Source organism: Anomaloglossus baeobatrachus, chromosome 3 (genome assembly GCF_048569485.1).
Source record: "Anomaloglossus baeobatrachus isolate aAnoBae1 chromosome 3, aAnoBae1.hap1, whole genome shotgun sequence".
In the NCBI taxonomy this organism is placed as follows: Eukaryota; Metazoa; Chordata; class Amphibia; order Anura; family Aromobatidae; genus Anomaloglossus; species Anomaloglossus baeobatrachus.
The window spans coordinates 290,435,433-290,457,255 of record NC_134355.1 but is presented as its reverse complement, the minus strand read 5'-3'; the positions used below and the strand labels follow the sequence as shown (position 1 = coordinate 290,457,255).

The window sequence follows — 21,823 nt, the reverse complement described above, 5'->3', positions numbered from 1 at the left end:
GATTTCAATTAGGAGATTTTAATTAGCACTACGAGTCAGCTTTATAACGCATCTGACAAATAGGATCTATCCTCAATAAAAATTAACAATTCTGAAGTACAAATGAGTCTATATTTCAGTAGTATAAGTGATAATTAATTCCAATAACGGATACAGAAATGATGGCTACGAGACTACTTGCTAAACTAACATGAGTAACCCAATTGCACTAAAAACCTCTACATTTTGAAAATTATGGAAAGGACTCATATCATTAAATATTTAAAGGGAGTCTGTCACCCTCTTTGACCGTTTTAAGTTATGGGCATGCAGGTAATAGGATGTTGAAAGTAGTCTTACCTGTGTGCCTTATAGTAGATAACTTGTTCCACAAATATTACTTTAGATCGCTATATGCAAATTAGCTTACCAGGCTACTGGGCGTTGTGCTTTGGCTATTGGGTGGTTGCTTCCCTGTAAGAAATCCGCTTCATTATCCTTTCTGTCACCTCCTCTCAGCGTCGCTGTCACAGCATCACAGCTGCCAAATCCCGCGAGTGCACAGTAGAGTGTTCTTCGACCTGTGTTCATTCACCCCCCATTGAAACTACTGCACATGCATTGGTGAGTCAGCTCCACTTCCGTTATCGGTGCGCTGTTCTAAGTTGTCCTCCTAAACTTCCTGCCTGTGGGCGAGTGGGTAGACAGACATACACACTCATATATCTAGGCGATTTTGTAGGGAGAAAGTTGGGAGGACAACTTAGAACAGTGCACCGATAATGGAAGGGGAGCTGACTCACCAGCGCATGCATAGTAGATTAAATGGGGGGTGAATGAATACAGGCTGAAGAACACTCTACTGCATACGCCTGGGATTTGTCAGCTGTGACGCTCTGACTGTGATGCTTAGAGGAGGTGACAGGAAGGATAATGCAGCACGGGCGCAGGAATTTCTTACAGGGAAGCAACCGCCCAGTAGCCTGGTAGGCTAATTTTCATATAGCAATCTAAAGTAATATTTGTGGAAGAAGGCAACTACTATGAGGCAGACAGGTAAGACCACTTTCAACATCCTATTACCTGTATGGCCATAGTAATAGCTTAGAAGGGTCAAAGGGGGTGACAGATTCCCTTTAAGCTTATTGTAAGGGTAAGAAAATCTGGACCTAGTAAGCTATAAAAAAAAAATGTCTTTTATGCCTCTGATACATATTTACATTAGAAGAAAACAAATCACAAACAAGTGAATGTGACTGATCCCTAATATTATTTGCATCTTTAATTGATGAGTCAGGGATGTTCTTAAAGGGAATCTGTCAGCTGTTTTTTGCAACCTCATCTGAGACCAGCATGATGTAGATAAAGAAACTCTGAATCCAACAATGTGTGCCACCCCAGCAGCAGTAGAACTGCTCAGATCCGGGGTTGCTGTGGCTTGAGGCTGTCCAGACCAGGGGGCTTATGGCCACTTCAAATTTAAAAAGGATATTTACAAGGGATAAATGTTCATGATGCCACCTGTGGGTTGCGGTAAAGGGGAGTACCGCCGCTGCTGATGGGAGTACCGGGGCAAATGGTGTGGGGTAGCCAGATATCAGTCCCTCCGCAAGTAGGGAAGGTCCCGGATAGTGGGGATTTGGTGAACGGGTAGCTTGCTTGGCCTTGGGAAGCAGAGTGCAGGGGTCACATTACTCACTGCGGTAGTCGTGGTGTTGGATCAGGTGGATTAAGCAGACACTCACACAGATGGTAAACCAAAGTCTCCAGGCACCACAGTCTCTACGGGGGGGGAGCCCGTCCAGGTCCCGCTCTCACCAGTGTCACTTGGTAAGTCCAGAGCCCTGCCTCCGTGCACAAATTGTTTACTGTTGTGGCCCCTTGGCTTGAAGCTATCGGGGCCCCGCTACCTGTGTGTATGGCAGCTGGGCTCTTGGTGGCTGGCACTTGGGATTTTAGTGGGTTGTGTCTTTTGGAGAACCCTATCCCCCACGTTGTGCTGATGCCTACAATCTCTGAGCTCTTGGGCAAAGTTCATAAAGAGATTATCCTCTACAGGTTAATTATCAGGTTTATTGAAGCTACTCCCCGAGCTAGGGTTCTGTATCCCGCCGTGCTCGGTACCGGTAAGGTGGCTGGGCTTTCTGGTGCCAACAGTCCTCCTAGACTGTGTCTGTTACACTCATGTCCAGTATCCATAATACCGGTCACTGACTCCTGTGGTCCCAGACCACCATTTGCGACCCACCCTGTCACCTCCCTGAGAGCTCCAACTTCCCCGCTCCTCTCTCTCTGAGGGCTACAACTCCACTCCTTGTCTCCCCACCCATCAGTCTGCCTGACCTCTAGGTGGACGGCCGTGCTCCAACTTGACCAACCCACTGGTGTGTCTGTCCAGCCCTGGTGTGAGGCGTGGTTGGGATTTGTAGTGCGGATGTCAGTGACATTGTTGATGAGAACCTGGAACCATGGGGAGTAGGCCCTGCACCCTGGAGGACAGGATGCAGTTCCCTGCAGAACCCTGACATAGTCAAGGGTGCTACAAATGTATCACTTAGATTACTGGGTGCAGCCGTTCTGACACAATCAGAATTGTTAGATTTTGTCATCTAGCAGAGCTGAGAGAGCTGCCCGTGCCCACACCAGGCTCTCAATAGAGATTTCACATTGACAGTGAGGTGTCAACAGAGGAGAGGGCGTGCGTGTGACATTGTAGTCTGAGCAATGACAAGTCCTGCTAGTTAATCAAACATAGCAAATAAACAATCGGACCTTGACAAAGCAGGCATTCCTGAATTCTATGTTTTCACCCTTGCAGCATGCTGTCTTCAGCTTACATAGTAAAAATCTGCTGACAGATTCCCTATAATGGGTAATAAGCATTTAATTTTATTAGCAAGAGTCTGAAAATGATCTTTAATCTTGACGCACCTGCACTAGTCAATCCTTCAGTTTGCTGTTATCACACCCACAATGACATGAAAGTCCCTGTTCTCCTCTTCTCTTCTCACTCTGGGTTTTCAATGACACAGCTGTGAGTGTGATACCAAAGATCTGAAGGGATGGCTAGTCCGGTGAAAACTTTTTTTTTTTTCACCGACTGCAGCAACATTTAAACTTAATTATGGCCGCACTCACATCAGCGGTATTTTGCCGCAAAACCAGATCCGTCATAAATGCGTTTCAGTTCCATTCATTTACAATGGAATTGCGGCAAGATGTGGTCACATGCGGTTGAGTGCGGCATAGACAACCGCATGTCACCGCATCTTGCCGCAATTCCATTGTAAATGAATGGAACTGAAACGCATTTATGACGGATCCGGTTTTGCGGCAAAATACCACTGATGTGAACGCGGCCAAAGACATCATTAAAAACATGATTAGGAGGCAGCTAAAGTACTCTTTATACACTATAAGGGAGAATCACCTTGACAGGTTCCCTTTAATGTGAACATGGCCTTATGCCATTTTTCATCCAGAGGGAAACAAAACAAATGTGGAAAAAATCCCAACTCCACAAGGCAGTCAGATACTTTTCCTATTGAACAATAGCAAATTTTTTTACCATTACATCTAAATGTTCAGTCCTTTTAACGCCTTGGTTATATCTGCAATTGGAAACTTTAAAGTTTGACAACAAATGAGAAGAACAAATTCTTATATTAATCTTTAGGAACGCTGTTTTCCACATGTAAAGAATATCCCCTGGTCTTTTGTAAAGATCCCAGGAATGAATAAATCAAGAGCCAACTCTTTGTGTTATTTCCAATATTCTAGGTTAATAAAAAAAAGAGACAGTCCACGAAATATCCCTGGCCTGTCAAATTACCATATCCATATAATTAGATCAGAATAGCAAACTAGCAAATCCGAGAATGTATTCCTGATGGCAAAGAATATTTATATTCCTTACTTTGAGCAGAAATAAAAAAAAAAAGTAGAAAAGTTCCATAAATATCTTATTTAATAAGGGTAAAAGGATTAAAACTAGAGGGAGAATCAAGAGAAATTTCACAGAAATACCAATTTGGCAAGTGCTGGAATTAATATGTATTTTGAAGAATTATATAAGAATTTCTAAGAAACTCTTCCCACAGAAGACCATGGACGGTGGATGACAGGGAACATTAATTGTTACTGGAAGACAGATGCTCATACCAGCAGCACATAGAGAGATTTTTCACGGTAGATAAGTAATAGAATTTCTTTTTAAGTACATAATCATTAACTAGGTTTAAAAGAAGTTTAGATACAGCAAATGCCACCTGCAGTTTTATTAGTGCGGAGAGAAATAAAAGGATTTTCAATCCCGGCAATTTTTCTGAATATGTTCATCCTGTCAGATAAAGTTGAATAAACTCATCCATAATAATAGCAATAAAAATGTATCTACTACATTACATGTGTATCTGTAACCGTAATATCCATACTATTTGGGGTTCTTTTACAGATATATGTAACTAATACATCTTTATTAGATTGACGTGTAAATTCCGTGTTATGGTTTAAGAACTCATGGTTCCGCCATGGTTGTGATTTTTATTTTCAGAATTGGCAGCATTGCCACTGGAGCAAAAAAAAAAAGGTAATGAAGCTTTAAGCGTCTAGACGACAATTACTGCCTCACTTACTGCGAAAAAAATATGGAAAAAATATGGTACATTTGCTTAGATTCTGTTGGTGTTTACCATCAATTCCCCATAAAAAAAATCACTTATTACAGATACATTTTAACTATTATTAATATTTCCAAGTTGGTGTTTACATTATGCACCAAATTCATAATGGAATATATAATTTGTGCTAATTATATAATGGTGATACCACTAATTTTATCATTTTGAGTTCATTGAGAGTTAACTGACAGATGAATTTCAGAAATGGGTCGAATTCCGTATATATTTGCTATTTCTATTACTTAATCTTCTTGTTATGTTAATGAAATTCTAGGACACTGGAAATGAAATATTACCTAGTGTAATCACTTTAGTACATTTAGTACATTGCCCAACTATTATCCGTCCGAGTCAAACAATCATTCTCCTCCAGCAATAATGTACGTTTCTATCACTTTTCCAACAACATTATGATATCTACACAGGCATTCCCCCCGAAATGTAATCTTCTGACATTTCTACAGAAATTGCAAATCCTTTGTAGAAAATGTGTTGACTGGTAGAACACATCACCGGCTGAACAATCCAAGACACCTACGCCATTAGACTTTAATGTATCATCCAAGGTATGGTACAAATAAACATTAGTTCATTCCAGAAATACAAGAACATCACAAGGTCTTCTGATATACAGATGAAAACGTTTATATAGAATATTATGCAATATAACATTTATGCTTCAATTTATAAACCACTAATCTAGTATCAGACATACATTATTTCAGAGTCATTTCCACCTGTTTGGTTATAGAATTGCAATTCTATTTGACCTTTATGTTTTAGGGATAACCTCAAATGTTTCATTCCATTTGCCTTGTTTCCATTGTTTACTAATTTAAAGTTAATTTGAGGTTGTTGGTCATTGTGAGTCACAGAATAACTTCAGTATTCCCAACCATGTCTACTGTGCTACGATCACTCATAGAAGAATATTCCTTGATGAGAGAACATTTATTTATTGCCATGATAGAACCACTTTAAGATATAGGGGGAAAACATTTCTGGTAGACAACAAGATGTATACTTTCACTATAGTATTGAATTAGGCTACACGGTACATTAGGTGACCATTTCAATACAAAGACATAAAAGAACAGAGATGCCCTGGCTTCAGACAGAATTTTGCAGAGAAGAAAGAAAGGAGAAGCCTCCAGCATCCACGGAAGCTACAGGTGAGTAGATTAAAAAAGTTGTAATTGAAAATTCATAAAAATCAGTTATGGAACTAGATGTGAACCACGATGATACAGACAGTGAAGGATAATCCTATGCTTTTCCACAAAAAGATACCATATTGAATCTTTTTGCCGAAATGCGCAGGATTATCCTCCACTGTCTGTATCATGGTGGTTGACATCTAGTTCCATAACTTTTTTTTTTATGAATTTAATCTACTCACCTGTACCTTCCCTGGATGCTGGACCCCCCCTTTCTACCATTTCAATAAAGGTTTAAATGACTGTCACCCTTGACTTCTCATCGTGAATGTATGCATGCTGATGAAATATATATATAAATATATATATATTAAAAATGTTTTTAAAAAATTGTATATATATGTATATATATATATTTATTAAAAAAATGTAAAAAATAATTGTGTATATATATATATATATATATATATTTATATATATAATTATTTTTTCAATTTTTTTAATAAATATATATATATATATATATATAAATTATTTATTTTTTTATTTAACTTTTATATTGAAATGGCTCTACTGTTAAACTTGAGAATGTAGACAAGTATGTCAAATATGAAGCAAAATAATTTTAATGTGTTTAAAGTCAGATCAGATAGAATTACAGCTGACCTGCTTGCATACCTGTTGTGTTTCTCTTGTGTTGTCTTTAAAATAAAAATATATCCCAAGTGCCTTTCGCATATTGCACATAATGAATGTGTGTTATTTACAGCTTCAGAATGTAATTTTGGGAGAAAACTAAGGCAGAAATACAAGTGCAATAGGGTCTTAACAGGCTCACCTTGGATAGTTGTGTGTGACTCAACTACTGATGCGTGTGTAACAGGCTGTTGTTGATCCGCGGATGATGCACACCTAGATAGGAGACGATCAGAATAAATTGTGGCTCCTTTGCATTACCTCAATGAAAGAGAAGGAGTCCAAATGGATTAAGTTGAGAATGATTTCTTTGTCAAATAAAGCACTCAACTTAATCCATTTGGAGTCCTTCCCTTTCATCGAGGCAACACAAAAGAACCGCAATTTTTCCTGATCATCTCAGAATGTACATTGAAATTGTTTTGCTAGGCTTAGTTTACATATCTTGTAATCATCCTTTAGAACGGATCCTGCAGAGATCCGTTGGGAAAATTATGTCTACCGGATCCGTTTTTTTTATCATGGGGGATCTATGGACGATGGATCCTTTAACAGATTGCTACTTATCTTCCATTTGTAATAGATCCTGTAAGAAAAAATGGATCCGTTACAAATACAAATAAAACAGATGGCTAAATAGTCCTCCATAGGCTCCCATGTTAAGAAAAGTGGATCCAGTGTAAATCAGTTATTTAACAACAGGAAAAAAAGTTGTGTTTGCAGAACATTCTCGCCAACAGAACTCTGCAGGATCCAATCTAATGGATGATTACAGGACATGGGAACTCAGCCTTAATTTGTTGGATTCCATGAAATTTCTATAGTTTGGTTAATATACACCATCCTTTGTTAAGAGCAGAAAATATACTCATGTCAGTATGGGTGACAAAAATAATGTTACGCTGATCATCACATGACTCTATAGCTTTCATTAACAAAATAAAAAATGTGTCATTGTAAGAACCCTTTCAAAAACTAAATCTGCCATGTTAACTAATACCATTTGAATCCAATAGAAAATATTCCTATAAATGAGCACATGAAGAAGAGTAAATTTCCAAATGAATTTCAAATGAATGAAGCTTAATACGTGACACTGTGAGCCATTATTTAGATATACATTTCTGGCAAAAGATAAGCCTGATACAGATTGTTAGATTGTGTAACATGGACGTAAATGTAATGTTCAATTCTATAAACAGAAAATAAAAATAAAATCATATACATATAAATTATATATACTGTATATATACATTATATATTAACTGCTGACAACATCATGCCATGATGATTGGTTGACACAATCACAGGATGTTATGATATTATATGTGATTTGAATATAATAAAGATCAATGGTAGAACAGAATTAATCATATTTTTTTGTTGTTGTTTTGTTTCGGCATTTACATTTTTTTTTTTTACATCTCAAAAACCCTGAAATCTTCTCTCAAATTGAAATCCTGAGTATGTTCCCTATTCTATTCCAGGTGCTTACACAGTAAATCTTGTACAAGTAACAAAATGAAGGAGACAATGAATGATCACGTTATTGCACAAAACCGGTGACTAGTTCTTAGATCCTATGGCTCAGTGGTTAGCATTGCAGCCTTGCAGCACTGGGGTCCTGGGTTCAAATCCTACCAAGGACACCATCTGCAAGGAGTTTGTATGTTCTCCCCGTGTTTGTGTGGGTTTCCTCCGGGTACTCCGGTTTCCTCCCACACTCCAAAGACATACAGATAAGGACTCTAGATTGTGAGCCCCAATGGGGACAGTGTTGCCAATGTATGTAAAGCGCTGTGGAATTAATAGCGCTATATAAATGAATACAATTATTATTATTATCCTATATTTCTGGATTAATTGTGATTTTTTAGAGACAATGAGTAGAAATTTACTCACAACTTCTCAATTAAACTGCATTAATATGATTTCCACTTGCCAATAAATTAAGCCATAATTTGATAACCTTAAAGAATAAATAATTAATGGATTTGAAGCATTACCTCCATGATAAAATCCAGATTGTATCTGCAGGACCCGGGGTACAGTTTTGGGATCCAGGGACTGAACGAAGGCCTGAAGCGTAGTCGTCATCCTCTTAGGCAAGACATACAATCAGATAGAAGTATTTGCAGTGATGTATCAAAGTTGAAGTGCACAATAACCAGCTACAGAGTTAATGTTTGGTTTTTAGAGATGAAGACAGGAAGAGGTTTCTGTGTTAGAATCTCATGTACAGTTCCTGTTCTTTTGAACCTCACAAACAAAGAAATGAGTTCAACCAACAGCATGTCATTGTTAGCATTTCTTGTGTCTCTGGTTAAAAAAACATTATGATTTAAGTAGCATTTTAAGTTCCTACAATACGCTGTCAAGGTGAAAGCAATCGTGAGTAAGAAATATAAAACAGATTCGTAAAGTCTAAATTCCTTCTTTACTAACATATTCCATATTTCCATTGCTAGTAAATGGTAACCCAATCATGTGATTGTATAATTTTAATTGCTCAAATGTAATAATTGGCAAGTTTGAGAGCAGTTCAGAGACATTATAGGTATTACCCAAGACCAACATACTAATAATATCACACAAGAGGGACAAATACTGTCAAACTATTTATTGCCATCACTTGGTGACTAAATATGGTAGTACTATCATTCTAATAATTAAAGAAACAAAAGCTGGACCAATATTATCTGCACACATTGGCCATCAAGTCTTAGGCGGGCTTTGCGCACTACGACATCGCAGGTGCGATGTCGGTGGGGTCAAATTGAAAGTGACGCACATCCGGCATCGCATGCGACATCGCAGTGTGTAAAGCCTAGATGATATGATTAACGAGCGCAAAAGCGTCATAATCGTATCATCGGTGCAGCGTCAGCGTAATCCATAATTACATTGACGCGACGGTCCGATGTTGTTCCTCGCTCCTGCGGCAGCACACATCGCTGTGTGTGAAGTCGCAGGAGCAAGGAACATCTCCTACCGGCGTCACCGCGGCTTCCGTAGGTTATGCGGAAGGAAGGAGGTGGGTGGGATGTTTACATCCTGCTCATCTCCGCCCCTCCGCTCCTATTGGCCGCCTGCCGTGTGATGTCGCAGTGATGCCGCACGACCCACCCCCTTAATAAGGAGGCGGGTCGCCGGCCAGAGCAACGGTCGCACGGCAGGTGAGTGCATGTGAAGCCGGCGTAGCGATACTTTTCGCTACGCCAGCTTTCACAAGATATTGTACCTGCGACAGGGGCGGGGACTATCGCGTGCGACATCGCAGCATCGGCTTGCGATGTCGCAACGTGCAAAGCCCACCTTAGATTTAAGCTACGTAGATCATATAAGTGTATACAGCATAGACATATCCATTGACTCACTAGTGATATTTCCAATGATAATAATTCATTTTTTATTTTTCTCTTCATCTGGTGCAGACCACTATAACATTCCAGCTTTGACTCATCTTTGCATATATGACGGACGCCTTCTAGATCACCCAATCCAATTTTTCCAGGTGGTTAGACCATCTTTGCTCATGGCAAAAGACACAGATACGGTATAGAAGAACAAACATTCTTAACACCACCAATTTTCCGTTCGTTCTCGTTCCCCACCCCCTTTTTCCAAGAGCCATAACATTTATATTTTCTGTCAATATTGCCATGTGAGGAGGGGGGATATGGCTGGCCAAGTTATACTTTTAAACAACACTATTCATTCTGATCCATATTGTACTGGAAAAGGTGGGGAAAAAATTCCAAGTTTGGTGAAATTGAAAAAAGTGCAATTCCACAATTGTTTTTTTTGTTTACCATGTTCTTTATATAGTAAAACTGGTATGGCAGTATGATGCTTCACGTCGGTACGAGGTCATAGATATCAAACATGAATAGGTTTACTTTTATCTAAGTACTGAAAAAAAAATCAAAAGTTTGTAAAAAAAAAAAAAAAAAGAATTTTGCTTTTGTCGCCATTTTCCAAGACCCGTAGTGTTCTTATTTTTCAGGATCTGAGGCTCAGTGATTAATTATTTTTTGCATATTGAGTGGGCGTTTTTATTTATACCATATTTGGGTAGATACAATGTTTTGATCACCTATGTTTGACTTCTAATGCAGAATGCAGTGTTGTGACAAGCAAAAAAACTTAATTTTGGCATTTGATGTTTTTTCTCACTATGCCCTTTACTGATCAGATGAATTGATTTTATATTTTGATAAATCGAACATTTCTAAACTCGGCAATACCAAATATGTGTATTTTTTTGTTTTATTTTCAATGGGGCAAAAGGGGGTGATTTGAACTTTTAGGTTTTTGTTTTTTATCATATTTTTAAAAACTTTATTTTCCTTTTTTTATTGATTTTACTAGTCCCCTTATGGGACTTTATGCCATAATGCATTGCTCTGATCAGTAGAAATGCTGTACTCATGTGAATGCCTTTGCTGTGCTGACATTCACAAGAAGTGAGTCATGACAGCGACAGGGGTTATCAGCTGACCCCCGGCTGTCATGACAACTCATATGCGCCCTGTGATTGTTATATGGGGTCGCTGTTGGCTGCAAGTAATAGTGCTTTAGAGTTTAACAGTGCAATCTAAGGGGTTAACAGATGCGGATGGATCAGATTAGCGGACATGTGCAGGGAATAACGCGGGCTCACACATACGTATATGTCCTTGGTCATTAAGAGATTAAAGTCCAAACTTTTACAAAAAAGATACATCCCAAATTGAAGTGCAGTTATTAACCTAATATTAAGTATATAGTAATAATATCCCTTGTATTGTCCACTGAGTGTACCTAAAAGTGATAATGACTTGAGTGCTCCATTAACAATTAATAATGTCCCAAGTGTTCTAGAAAATGCAAAATAAATATGTCTCAGAGAAATTAATACAATAATGCCCTGACTTTCCCACCAAAACTAATAATCCTCCCTGCATTCCTCACATAGCGTAATAATAATAATACCCCAACTCCATAAACATACATTAATAATGCCCCCTGAATCTCCCCATATATAATAATAATAACAATAATTAATAATAACAACAATAATGCCCCTGGAGTCCTTCATAATAATACCCCCTGAGTTCCCACATATGCAGTAGTACTGCTCTTGGATTCCCTATAAATAGTAACATTGCCCTGTGTATGGCATTATGTGGGTGAGCAGTTTGCTGATGTCAACATTGTGAATTGAATGGCTCATTGTGGAGATGGGGTTATGGTATGGGCAGGGGCATGTTATGGACAACGAACCCAGGTGTATTATATTGATGCCATGTTGAATGCACAGAGATACTGTGATGAGATCCTGAGGCCCATTATTGTGCCATTTATCCACGACCATCACCTCATATTGCAGCATGATAATGCACAGCCCCATGTTGCAAGGATCTGTACACAATTCCTGGAAACTGAAAACCTCCAAGTTCTTGCATGGACAGCATACTCATAGGATGTGTCACCCATTGAGCAGGTTTGGGATGATCTGAATCGGTGTTTAACCCCTTAACGACCGCCGATACGCCTTTTAACGGCGGTAATTAAGGGTACTTCTTCCGATCCGCCGCTTTTTAACGGCGGTCGGAAAAAAGGGTCTAGCGCCCCCCAGAGTCAGAAAATTTCCGGGGTCTCAGCTGCCGGGGGTAGCTGAGACCCTGGAGATCATGATTCTGGCCGGTTTTTCCGGTCCCCGCTCACCTGATGACCGGTATACACCGTATACCGGTCATCAGGTTACAGTAAATGACCGCGCCGGTAAAAAATCATTTATCTCCCATCTGGCATGATCAAACATGCCAGATGGGAGATAAATCTTTTTCCCGGTTCCCTCCGGTCCCCTCGGTATCCCCAAAGTGCCCCCCCCGACCCCCAACCCCCTCCCGAAAATCCAAGATGGCCGCGCGCACCGGCGAGCACAGCAGCGCGCCGGCCGCATTTCCCCCTTTCCTATGGTTTCTGTCGCATGTGCCATAACACATGCGACAGAAACCTGCTCCCCAGGCCCTGCCGGGTCCCCCCCTATCACCCCCGGTGTTCCCCGGTGTCATACATACCTGTCGGAGCGCTGATCCCCCGCGGCCCCCTCCTCCGGCTCCTTCTCAGCAGACGCCGGTCACATGTGCAGAGCAGCTGACAGCTTCCTGTGTTCAGGACGCTGGCTGCTGCTGCTGCTCGGCACTGTGTGTGCAGCTGTGACCCAGGGAGGGTGGGTGCAGATTCATTGCACCCACTCTCCTCAAATGGAGGGTCCTCACACCTAGAAAATGGGGGATACGTTCAAATGACGTCCAAATGGATTACAGCGGATTTTTTTTTCTTTTCTTTTCAATAAATTGGTCAATCAGGGAATGTTTTGGGGAGTGTTTTTTTCAAATAAATTTTTTTTTGTTGTCAATTTTTTTATTACTGTCAATTAGTTATGTCGGGTATCTGATAGACGCCGTGACATAACTAATTGCTGGGCTTGATGCCAGGTGACATTACACACCTGGTATCAACCCCATTTATTACCCCGTTAGCCAACGCACCAGGGCACGGGATGAGCTGAGGCGAAGCGCCAGAATTGGCGCATCTAATGAGTGCGCCACTTCTGGGGCGGCTGCGGCCTGCTATTTTTAGGCTGGGAAGAGTCCAATAACCATGGCTCTTCCCATCCTGAGAATACCAGACCCCAGCTGTCAGCTTCACCTTGGCTGGTGATCTAATTTGGGGGGACCCCACGTTTGGTTTTTTTTTTTTAATTATTTATTTATAAATAATTAAAAAAAAAAACAGCTTGGGGAGCCCTCCAAATTGATCACCAGCCAAGGTGAAGCTGTCAGCTGTGGTTTGCAGGCTACAGCTGTCTGCTTTACCCTAGCTGGCTATCAAATATAGGGGGGACCCCACGTCATTTATTTTAATTATTTTTTTTTCTTTTTGGGCTAAATACAAGGCTAGCCACCCTTTAGTGCCACATGAAAGGCACTAAAGGGCGCCAGCTTAGAATATGCAGGGGGGTGGGACATTATATATGTTTGACATCTATCCATTCATCCATTGTAGCATTTTACGCTGTGTGCCCACAATCAGGGTTTGCAGCGTTTTGGGCGCAGAGTGTTTTCCCTGCGTCCATAACGCTGCGTTGTGCAGTAGAAGCACAGTGGAAGGATTTTTAGAAATCCCATGCCCACTGTGCTTCTTTTCTCCGCAGCATAAACCGACCTGTGGTGCAGCTTCCCGAGCCTCAGCATGTCAATTTATGCTGCGGAAATGAGTGTTCTCTGCAGGTAGCATAGAGCTCCACAGCAGCCTGAACCCAAATCATGGGCATGGGCAGCTGCGTTCTCCCGTGGACAACACTCACGTCTCTGCAGGAAGGCTGACACTGTGTACTAGACGCTGTGTCGCTGGATCATGGCCACATAGCCTAAAAGAGAGAAATTTGTTGCTACAGCAACATTTTTGTGAAGTACCTGTGGATTCAAAATGCTTAGTATACTCCTGAATAAAATCCTTGAGGGGTCCAGTTTCCAAAATGGGGTCACTTGTGGGGGGTTTCTAATGTATAGGTACCCAAGAGGCCCTGCTAATGTGACATGGTGCGCGCAATTTATTTCAACTTTTCCAAAATTCAAATGGTGCTCCTTCCATTCCAAGCCCTCCCATATATCCAAACAGAGGTTTTTGGCCACATATGGGGTATCCCTGCGCTCACAAGAAATTGGATAACAACCTGTGGGGTCAACGTTTTGTTGTTGCCTCTTGAAAAAGTGAAAAATGTGATGCTAAAGAAACATTTTTGTGAAAAAAATGAAAATTTTCAATATGGCAACCTAAGCTTATCAAATTCTGTGAAGTATTCGTGGATTCAAAATGCTCAATATACACCTAGATAAAAGCCTTGAGGTTTCTTGATTCCAGAATGGGGTCACTTGTGGGGGGCCTCCACTGTTTAGGCACTTTAGGGGCTTTCCAAATGCGACATAGCGTCCACTAATTATTCCAGCCAAATGTTCAGTCAAATTGCACTCCTTCCCTTCCAAGACCTGCTGTGTGCCCAAACAGTTGATTTCCACCACATATAAGATATCACCAAACTCAGGAGAAATTGCAGAATACATTTCATGGTGATTTTTTTCCTGTTACCCTTGTGAAAAAAAAGCTACCTGGTTGAAGTAACAATTTTGTGGTAAAATTTTATTTTTTTATTTTCATGGCTCAACGATATAAACTTCTGGGAAGCACCTGGGGGTTCAGGGTACTCACCAAACATCTAGATAAATTCCTTGAGAGGCCTAGTTTCCAATATGGGGTCAATTGTGGTGGTTTTTTGCTGTTTACGTACCTTAGGGGTCCTCCAAATGCAACATGGTGCCCGCAATCTTTTTCAGCCAAATTTCCTTTCCAAAATTCAAATATTGCTCCTTTCGTTCCAAGCCCTCCCATTTGTCCAAACAAAGGTTTCAGACCACATGTGAGGTATCACCGCGCTCATAAAAAAGTGGGTAACAAACATTTGGGTCAAATTTTTGGAATTACCTCTTGAAAAAGTGAGAGAATTGATGCTAAAGCAACATTTTTGAGAAAAAAATTACAATTTTCAATATGACAAAGTAACGTTATCAAAATCTGTGAAGTGCCTGTGGGTCCAAAATGCTCAGTATACCCCTCAATAGAAGCCTTAAGGGGTCTAGTTTCCAAAATGGGGTCACTTGAGGGGGGTTCCTGCTGTTTAGGTACCTTAGGGGATCTGTAAAAGCAACATGGTGCCCGCAATCTGTTTCAGCCAACTTTGCTTTCCAAAATTCAAATATTGCTCCTTTCATTCCAAGCCCTCCCATTTACCCAAACAAAGGTTTCTGACCACATGTGGGGTATCGGCGCGCTCATAAGAAAGTGGGTAACAAAGTGTAAGGTCCAATTTTTGGTGTTACCTCTTGAAAAAGTAAGAAAATTAGTGCTAAAGTAACATTTTTAGGTAAAATGTTAATTTTTATTTTTTTTTCATTCCATATTACTTTAGTTCCTGTGAAGCACCTGAAGGGTTAATAAACTTCTTGAATGTGGTTTTGAGTACCTTGAGGGGTGCAGGTTTTAGAATGGTGTCACTTTTGGGTATTTTCTGTCACCCAGGCCTCTCAAAGTCACATCAAATGGGATGTGGTCCCTAAAAAAATGGTTTTGTAAATTTTGTTGAAAAAATGGGAAATTGCTGATGAACTTTGAACTCTTCTAACTTCCTAACCCCAAAAAATTTTGTTTCAAAAATTGCGCTGATCTAAAGTAGACAAGTGGGAAATGTTATTTATTAACTATTTTGTGTGACATAACTCTCCGGTTTATGGGCATAAAAATTAAAAGTTTGAAACTTGCAAAATTTTTAATTTTTTTGTCAAATTTCAGATTTTTTCACAAATAAAATAAAAAAATATCATCCTAAATTTACCTCTAACATGAAGCCCAATATGTCACGAAAAAACAATCTCAGAATCACCGGGATCCGTTGAAGCGTTCCAGAGTTATAACCTTATAAAGTGACACTGGTCAAAATTGCAAAAAATGGCCTGGGCATTAAGTACAAAACTGGCTTCGTCCTTAAGGGGATAAAACAGCGTGTTCAAGTTCCTGATGATATCCAGCAATTTGGCACAGTTATTAAAAAGGAGTATGCCAACACTTCACAAGCCACAATCACCAGCCTGATCAACTGAATGCAAAGGAGATGTATTGCACTGTATGAGGCAAATGGTGGTCACACCAGATACTGATGGGTTTTCAGCCTCCCCCTGCAATACTGTAAAACTGCACATTTAAAGGCTGCTTTACATGTGTCAATTTCTCGTGCTTTTGCATTTGCGATCGCACCCGCCCCCATCGTTTGTACGGCACGGGCAATTTCTTGCCCGTGTCGCACAATACTGTAACCCCCCATCACACGTACTTACCTTCCAAACGACCTTGCTGTGGGCGGCGAATATCCACTTCCTGAAGGGGGAGGGACATTCGGCGTCACAGCGACGTCACACAGCAGCTGGCCAATAGAAGCAGAGGGGCGGAGATGAGCGGGACATAAACATCCCGCCCACCTCCTTCCTTCAGCATTGCCGGCGGCCGCAGGTAAGCTGCAGTTCATCGTTCCCGTGGTGTCACACGGAGCGATGTGTGCTGCCTCGGGAACAATGAACAACCGGACGTCTGATTTTTTGAAAATGAGCGACGTGTCAACGATGAACAAGAGGGTGAGTATTTCTGCTCGTTCACCGTCTCACGTAGCTGTCACACGCTACGATATCACTAACGATGCAGGATGTGCGTCACTTACGACATGACCCCGCCGACATCTCGTTAGGTATAACGTAGCGTGTAAAGCCCGCTTTAGAGTGGCCTTTTATTGTGGCCAGACTAAGGCACACCTGTGCAATAATCCTGCTGTCTAATCAACATCTTGATATGCCACACCTTTGATCTGGATGGATTATCTCGGCAAAGAAGAAGTGCACACAGATTTAGGCCTCCGTCACACGTCCGTGTCTCCGGTACGTGTTTGGTCATTTCCTCACGTGCCGGAGACATGGGCACATGTTTACCCATTAAAATCAATGGGTCTGCGCACACATGCGTATTTTGCTATGGACCGTGTGTACGTGTGGAGCATACGTGTGCCCGTGTGCTCCACACGTAGACATGTTCATTTTTTTTCCGGCATCACGGGTGTCACACGGCCCGATGTGATCCGTGTGACATGCACCGTAGAAAACACACGTTAGTAAAAAAAAAATAAATTCTATACTCACCATCTCCAGCCCTCCTGTCTTTGCCGCTGCTGTCACTTGCTTCCAACCCCCGCTCATTATGCTCATTGAATATTCACTCCACAGCGGGCCGGAAGCAGCAGCAGTGGGGAGTCAGCAGGACCAGAGACCAAAGATCAGCACCACGGACAGCAACGCCAGGGAGAGGTGAGCAGAAAGTTCCCGTTCTCCGTGTTTTATCATGGATAACGCACAGAGAACACACGTTGTGTCATAAAAACGGCACACAGAGGACAATACGCACCTTTGACACGTCCGTGAAAAACGTGTGTGATTTTCATGGACGTGTGAAGGGGGCCTTAAGCTTGCTTTACACGTGTCGGTATATTGTGCGATCGCATTTGCTGTCACACCCGCCCCCATCGTCTGTGCGTCACGGGCACTTTTTTGGCCATGTCGCACAAAGTAGTAAACCCCCATCACACGTACTTACCTTCCAAACAACCTCGCTGTGGGCGGCGAACATCCTCTTCCTGAAGGGGGAGGGACGTTCGGCTTCACAGCGACATCACACAGCTGCCGGCCAAAAGAAGCGGAAAGGCGGAGATAAGCGGGACGTAAACATCCCGCCCACCTCCTTCCTTCCGCATTGCCGGCAGCCGCAGGTAAGCTGCAGTTAATCGTTCCCGGGGTGTCACACGGAGCGACGTGTGCTGCCTCGGGAACGATGAGCAACGGGAGAACAGAAGGACGTTTGATTTTTTGAAAATGAGCGACGTGTCAGCGAGCAACGATAAGGTGAGTATTTTTGCTCGTTCACAGTCGCTCATTTGTGTTACATGCTACGATATGTCAAACGAGGCCGGATGTGCGTCACTAATGACGTGGCCCCGACGACATATCGTTTGATAAATCGTAGCGTGTAACGTGCCCTTTAGACAAATTTGTGAACAATATTTCAGAGAAAAAGTCTTTTTATGGACCAGAAAAAGTCTTATGGCCCTGTCACACACAGAGATAAATCTGCAGTAGATCTGTGGTTGCAGTGAAATTGTGGAGAATCAGTGCCAGGTTTGTGGCTGTGTACAAATAGAATAATATGTCCATGATTTCACTGCAACCACAGATCTGCCAAAGATTTATCTCTGTGTGTGACGGGGCCTTTAGATCTTTGAGTTCAGCTCATAAAAAAGGGGAGGAAAAACAAAAGTGTTGCATTTATATTTTTGTTTAGTTACAGTACAGACCAAAAGTTTGGACACACCTTCTCATTCAAAGAGTTTTCTTTATTTTCAGGACTCTGAAAATTGTAGATTCGCATTGAAGGCATCAAAACTATGAATTAACACATGTGGAATGACATACTTAGCAAAAAAGTGTGAAACTAATGAAAATATGTCTTATATTCTAGGTTCTTCAAAGTAGCCACCTTTTTCTTTAATTACTGCTTTGCACACTCTTGGCATTCTCTTGATGAGCTTCAAGAAGGAAGTCACCTGAAATGGTTTTTCAACAGTCTCGAAGGAGTTCCCAGAGATGCTTAGCACTTGTTGGCCCTTTTGCCTTCACTCTGCGAACCAGCTCACCCCAAACCATCTTGATTGGGTTCAGGTCTGGTGACTGTGGAGACCAGGTCATCTGGCGTAGCACCCCATCACTCTCCTTCTTAGTCAAATAGCCCTTGCACAGCCTGGAGGTGTGTTTGGGGTCATTGTCCTGTTGAAAAATAAATGATGGCCCAACTAAACGCAAACCGGATGGAATAGCACGCTGCTGCAAGATGCTGTGGTAGGCATGCTGGTCCAGTATGCCTTCAATTTTGAATAAATCCCCAACAGTATCACCAGCAAAGCACCCCCACACCATCATACCTCCTCCTACATGCTTCACAGTGGGAACCAGTCATGAGGAGTCCATCCGTTTACCTTTTCTACAAAGACACGGTGGTTGGATCCAAAGATCTCAAATTTGGACTCATCAGAACAAAGCACAGATTTCCACTGGTCTAATGTCCATTCCTTGTGTTCTTTAGCCCAAACAAGTCTCTTCTGCTTGTTGCCTGTCCTTAGAAGTGGTTTCCTAGCAGCTATTTTACCATGACGGCCTGCTGCAAAAAGTCTCCTGTTAACAGTTGTTCCAGAGATGAAAGGTGTGTCCAAACGTTTGATCTCTACTGTATGTGTAGTGATTGACAGACCCGAACTGTAAGGTATGTACACACAGAGTGTTTTTGCTGCGTTTTTGGACCTTTTTTAGCATGGTTTTCACCTCGGTTTTATGCAAATCCATGCTAATAAAACACTGCCCTCACAATCCCAGCAAAGCCTATGAGATTACAAAAATCTCATGCGCACACACACACACAAACACCTGCGGTGTTTTCCAGACTGTTTTGTAAACCGCCCTGGTTTTTGCTACTCTATTAAAAGAATGAACATGTCTATTCTTTTCACCGGTTTTATCTTGGTTTTTCACCCTAGTGATTGGTGGACACACAGATACCCTGGAGCAGCGGGTCTAACCGGCTTAATAAAATAACCTCATTCCGGCCCAAAATTGATTCAGGTTATCTGACAGGACACCAGTCTATGTGGATCAGAATCCAGCACTTAAAAATGATGTAATTGATAGGGGGATTGGAGCAATCACGCTATACTTACTGAATCACTAGCAGGGCTGTATGCTAACGTGGCCACTCCTTCACTTGCCGGGCCATGCATTACCTTCATTGCATATTCACTGCTTTCCCCACTCACCAGCATCTGTGATTTGTTGCAGTCAGACACGCCCCCAGCCTGTCTCACAGCGTCTGACAGCAACCAATCACAGACCCAGTCTGAGGATCTATCGTACAGTAAAAATAAATAAATAAATTGGAGTAGGGTCCCCCCATATTATGATCCCCAGCACAGATAAACCCTACGGCTACAGGCTGCGCATTTATCTTGGCTGTGCATCAAAATAAAAGTGACCCCAAGCTTTTTTTTTTAATTATTTATTTATTTATTTATTTATTTAATACCCAAGGGCCAGATCCAGATCAATCCGGGCGTGGGCCCAGACTTGGTCTGGCTATCACGGAAATGCAAAAGGTCGCAGTAAAAAACGCTGTAAAAAATTATTTTTTTAGTTTTAGTCAAGAAAAAAATGCACCAAAAACGCCCTGTCTGAACATAGCCTAAGAATCCGGATCGGCGAGGGTTCAAAAGAACCTAAGCACTGACCCCGGGCCCAGAGTTCTCAGGAACTCCAGATAACAATCCCAGTCCAGCCACCAGGGTAATAAAAAAAATCAAAGAAAAAAACAAAGAAAATAAGAATACAACAAGCGCTTCATAGTTACCGGTCTCCAGGTGACTGTAACTCTGATTCCAGGCCTCTCACCCTATTTCCAAGGCCACCCATTATCCTTCATACATATTCACTGCGCCCCCTCCCACTGGCACTCCTGGCGTCTCTGATTGGTTGCAGTCAATCAGTGCCCCCAGCCTGTGTGACACCGTGTATGACTGCAACCAATCAGAAGCTCTGTGTCTGCATCTAGATTGATGTAAAAATAAATAAATTGGCATAGGGCCCCCTTGTATTATGATACCCAGCCATGATAAAGCATATGGCTACAGGATGCAGCCCCTTGCCATGCACTTATCTTGGCTGTGCATGAAAATAAAAGGTACCATATGCAGCTTTTTTTTAATTATTTAAATAAATAATTTAAAAAACTGGCATGTGGTCTCCACAATTTTGGTACCCAGCCATGATAAAGCCAAAAGCTGGGAGATATTATCCTAGGCTGGGGAGGCCCATGGTTATTGAGCCCCCCTCAGCCTAAAAATAGCAGCCTGCAGCTGCCCGGGATTGTCGCATACGTTAGAAGCGACAATCCCTGAACTTTACCTTAATCATCCGAATTGCCCTGATGCGGTGGTAATCGGAGTAATAAGGGGTTAACAACAGCTCACAACTGCCACTAAGCACTTGATTAGTAATTGTTTTTATATATATTTTAGAGTTATGTGATATGATTGGTTTGGGCCATGTGGTGTGCGGCAATTTATACAGCAAGCAAAAATAGGCTTGAGAAAGGGGGAGTATCCATTAAATATCAACACAGATGTTTACAGTGACATGTAATACTTTGGGCACCCCTAGTCAAAATGACTGTTATTGAGAACAGTTAATCAATCTGAAGATGAAATTAAACAAAAAAGGATAAAGGGCCAATGCAACAGTTTTGGCATCCTCCATGGTTAGTACCTAGTAGCACCTCCTTTGGTAAGTATCACAGCTTGTAAATGCTTTTAGTAGCCTGCCAAGAGTTTTTATCAATTCTTGTTTGAGGGATTTTCATCCATACTTCTTTGGAAATGTCTTCCAGCTCTGTGAGATTCATGGGTCATCTGCATGCACTGCTCTTTTGAGGTCTAGCCACAGATTTTCAATGATGTTCCAATCAGGGGACTTTGAGGCCCATTGTAAAACCTGTCATTGGTTGCAACACAACCCCAAAGCATGATTGATCCACCTCATGCTTAATGATTGGTGATATGCTTTTATCCTGAAATTC

At 41.5% G+C, this 21,823-nt stretch overlaps 1 protein-coding gene across 1 annotated transcript in view; it reads right to left on the bottom strand.

Annotated features, from left to right (window-relative positions):
• Positions 1 to 8,642, bottom strand: part of THEMIS (thymocyte selection associated) — a 154,632-nt gene extending 145,990 nt beyond the window's left edge. The window contains exon 1 of the mRNA XM_075338277.1: positions 8,518 to 8,642. Coding sequence (XP_075194392.1) covers positions 8,518 to 8,608 — 91 coding nt within the window. The 5' untranslated portion in view covers positions 8,609 to 8,642. The remainder of the gene's footprint in view (positions 1 to 8,517) is intronic.
• Positions 8,643 to 21,823: the final 13,181 nt, after the last annotated feature.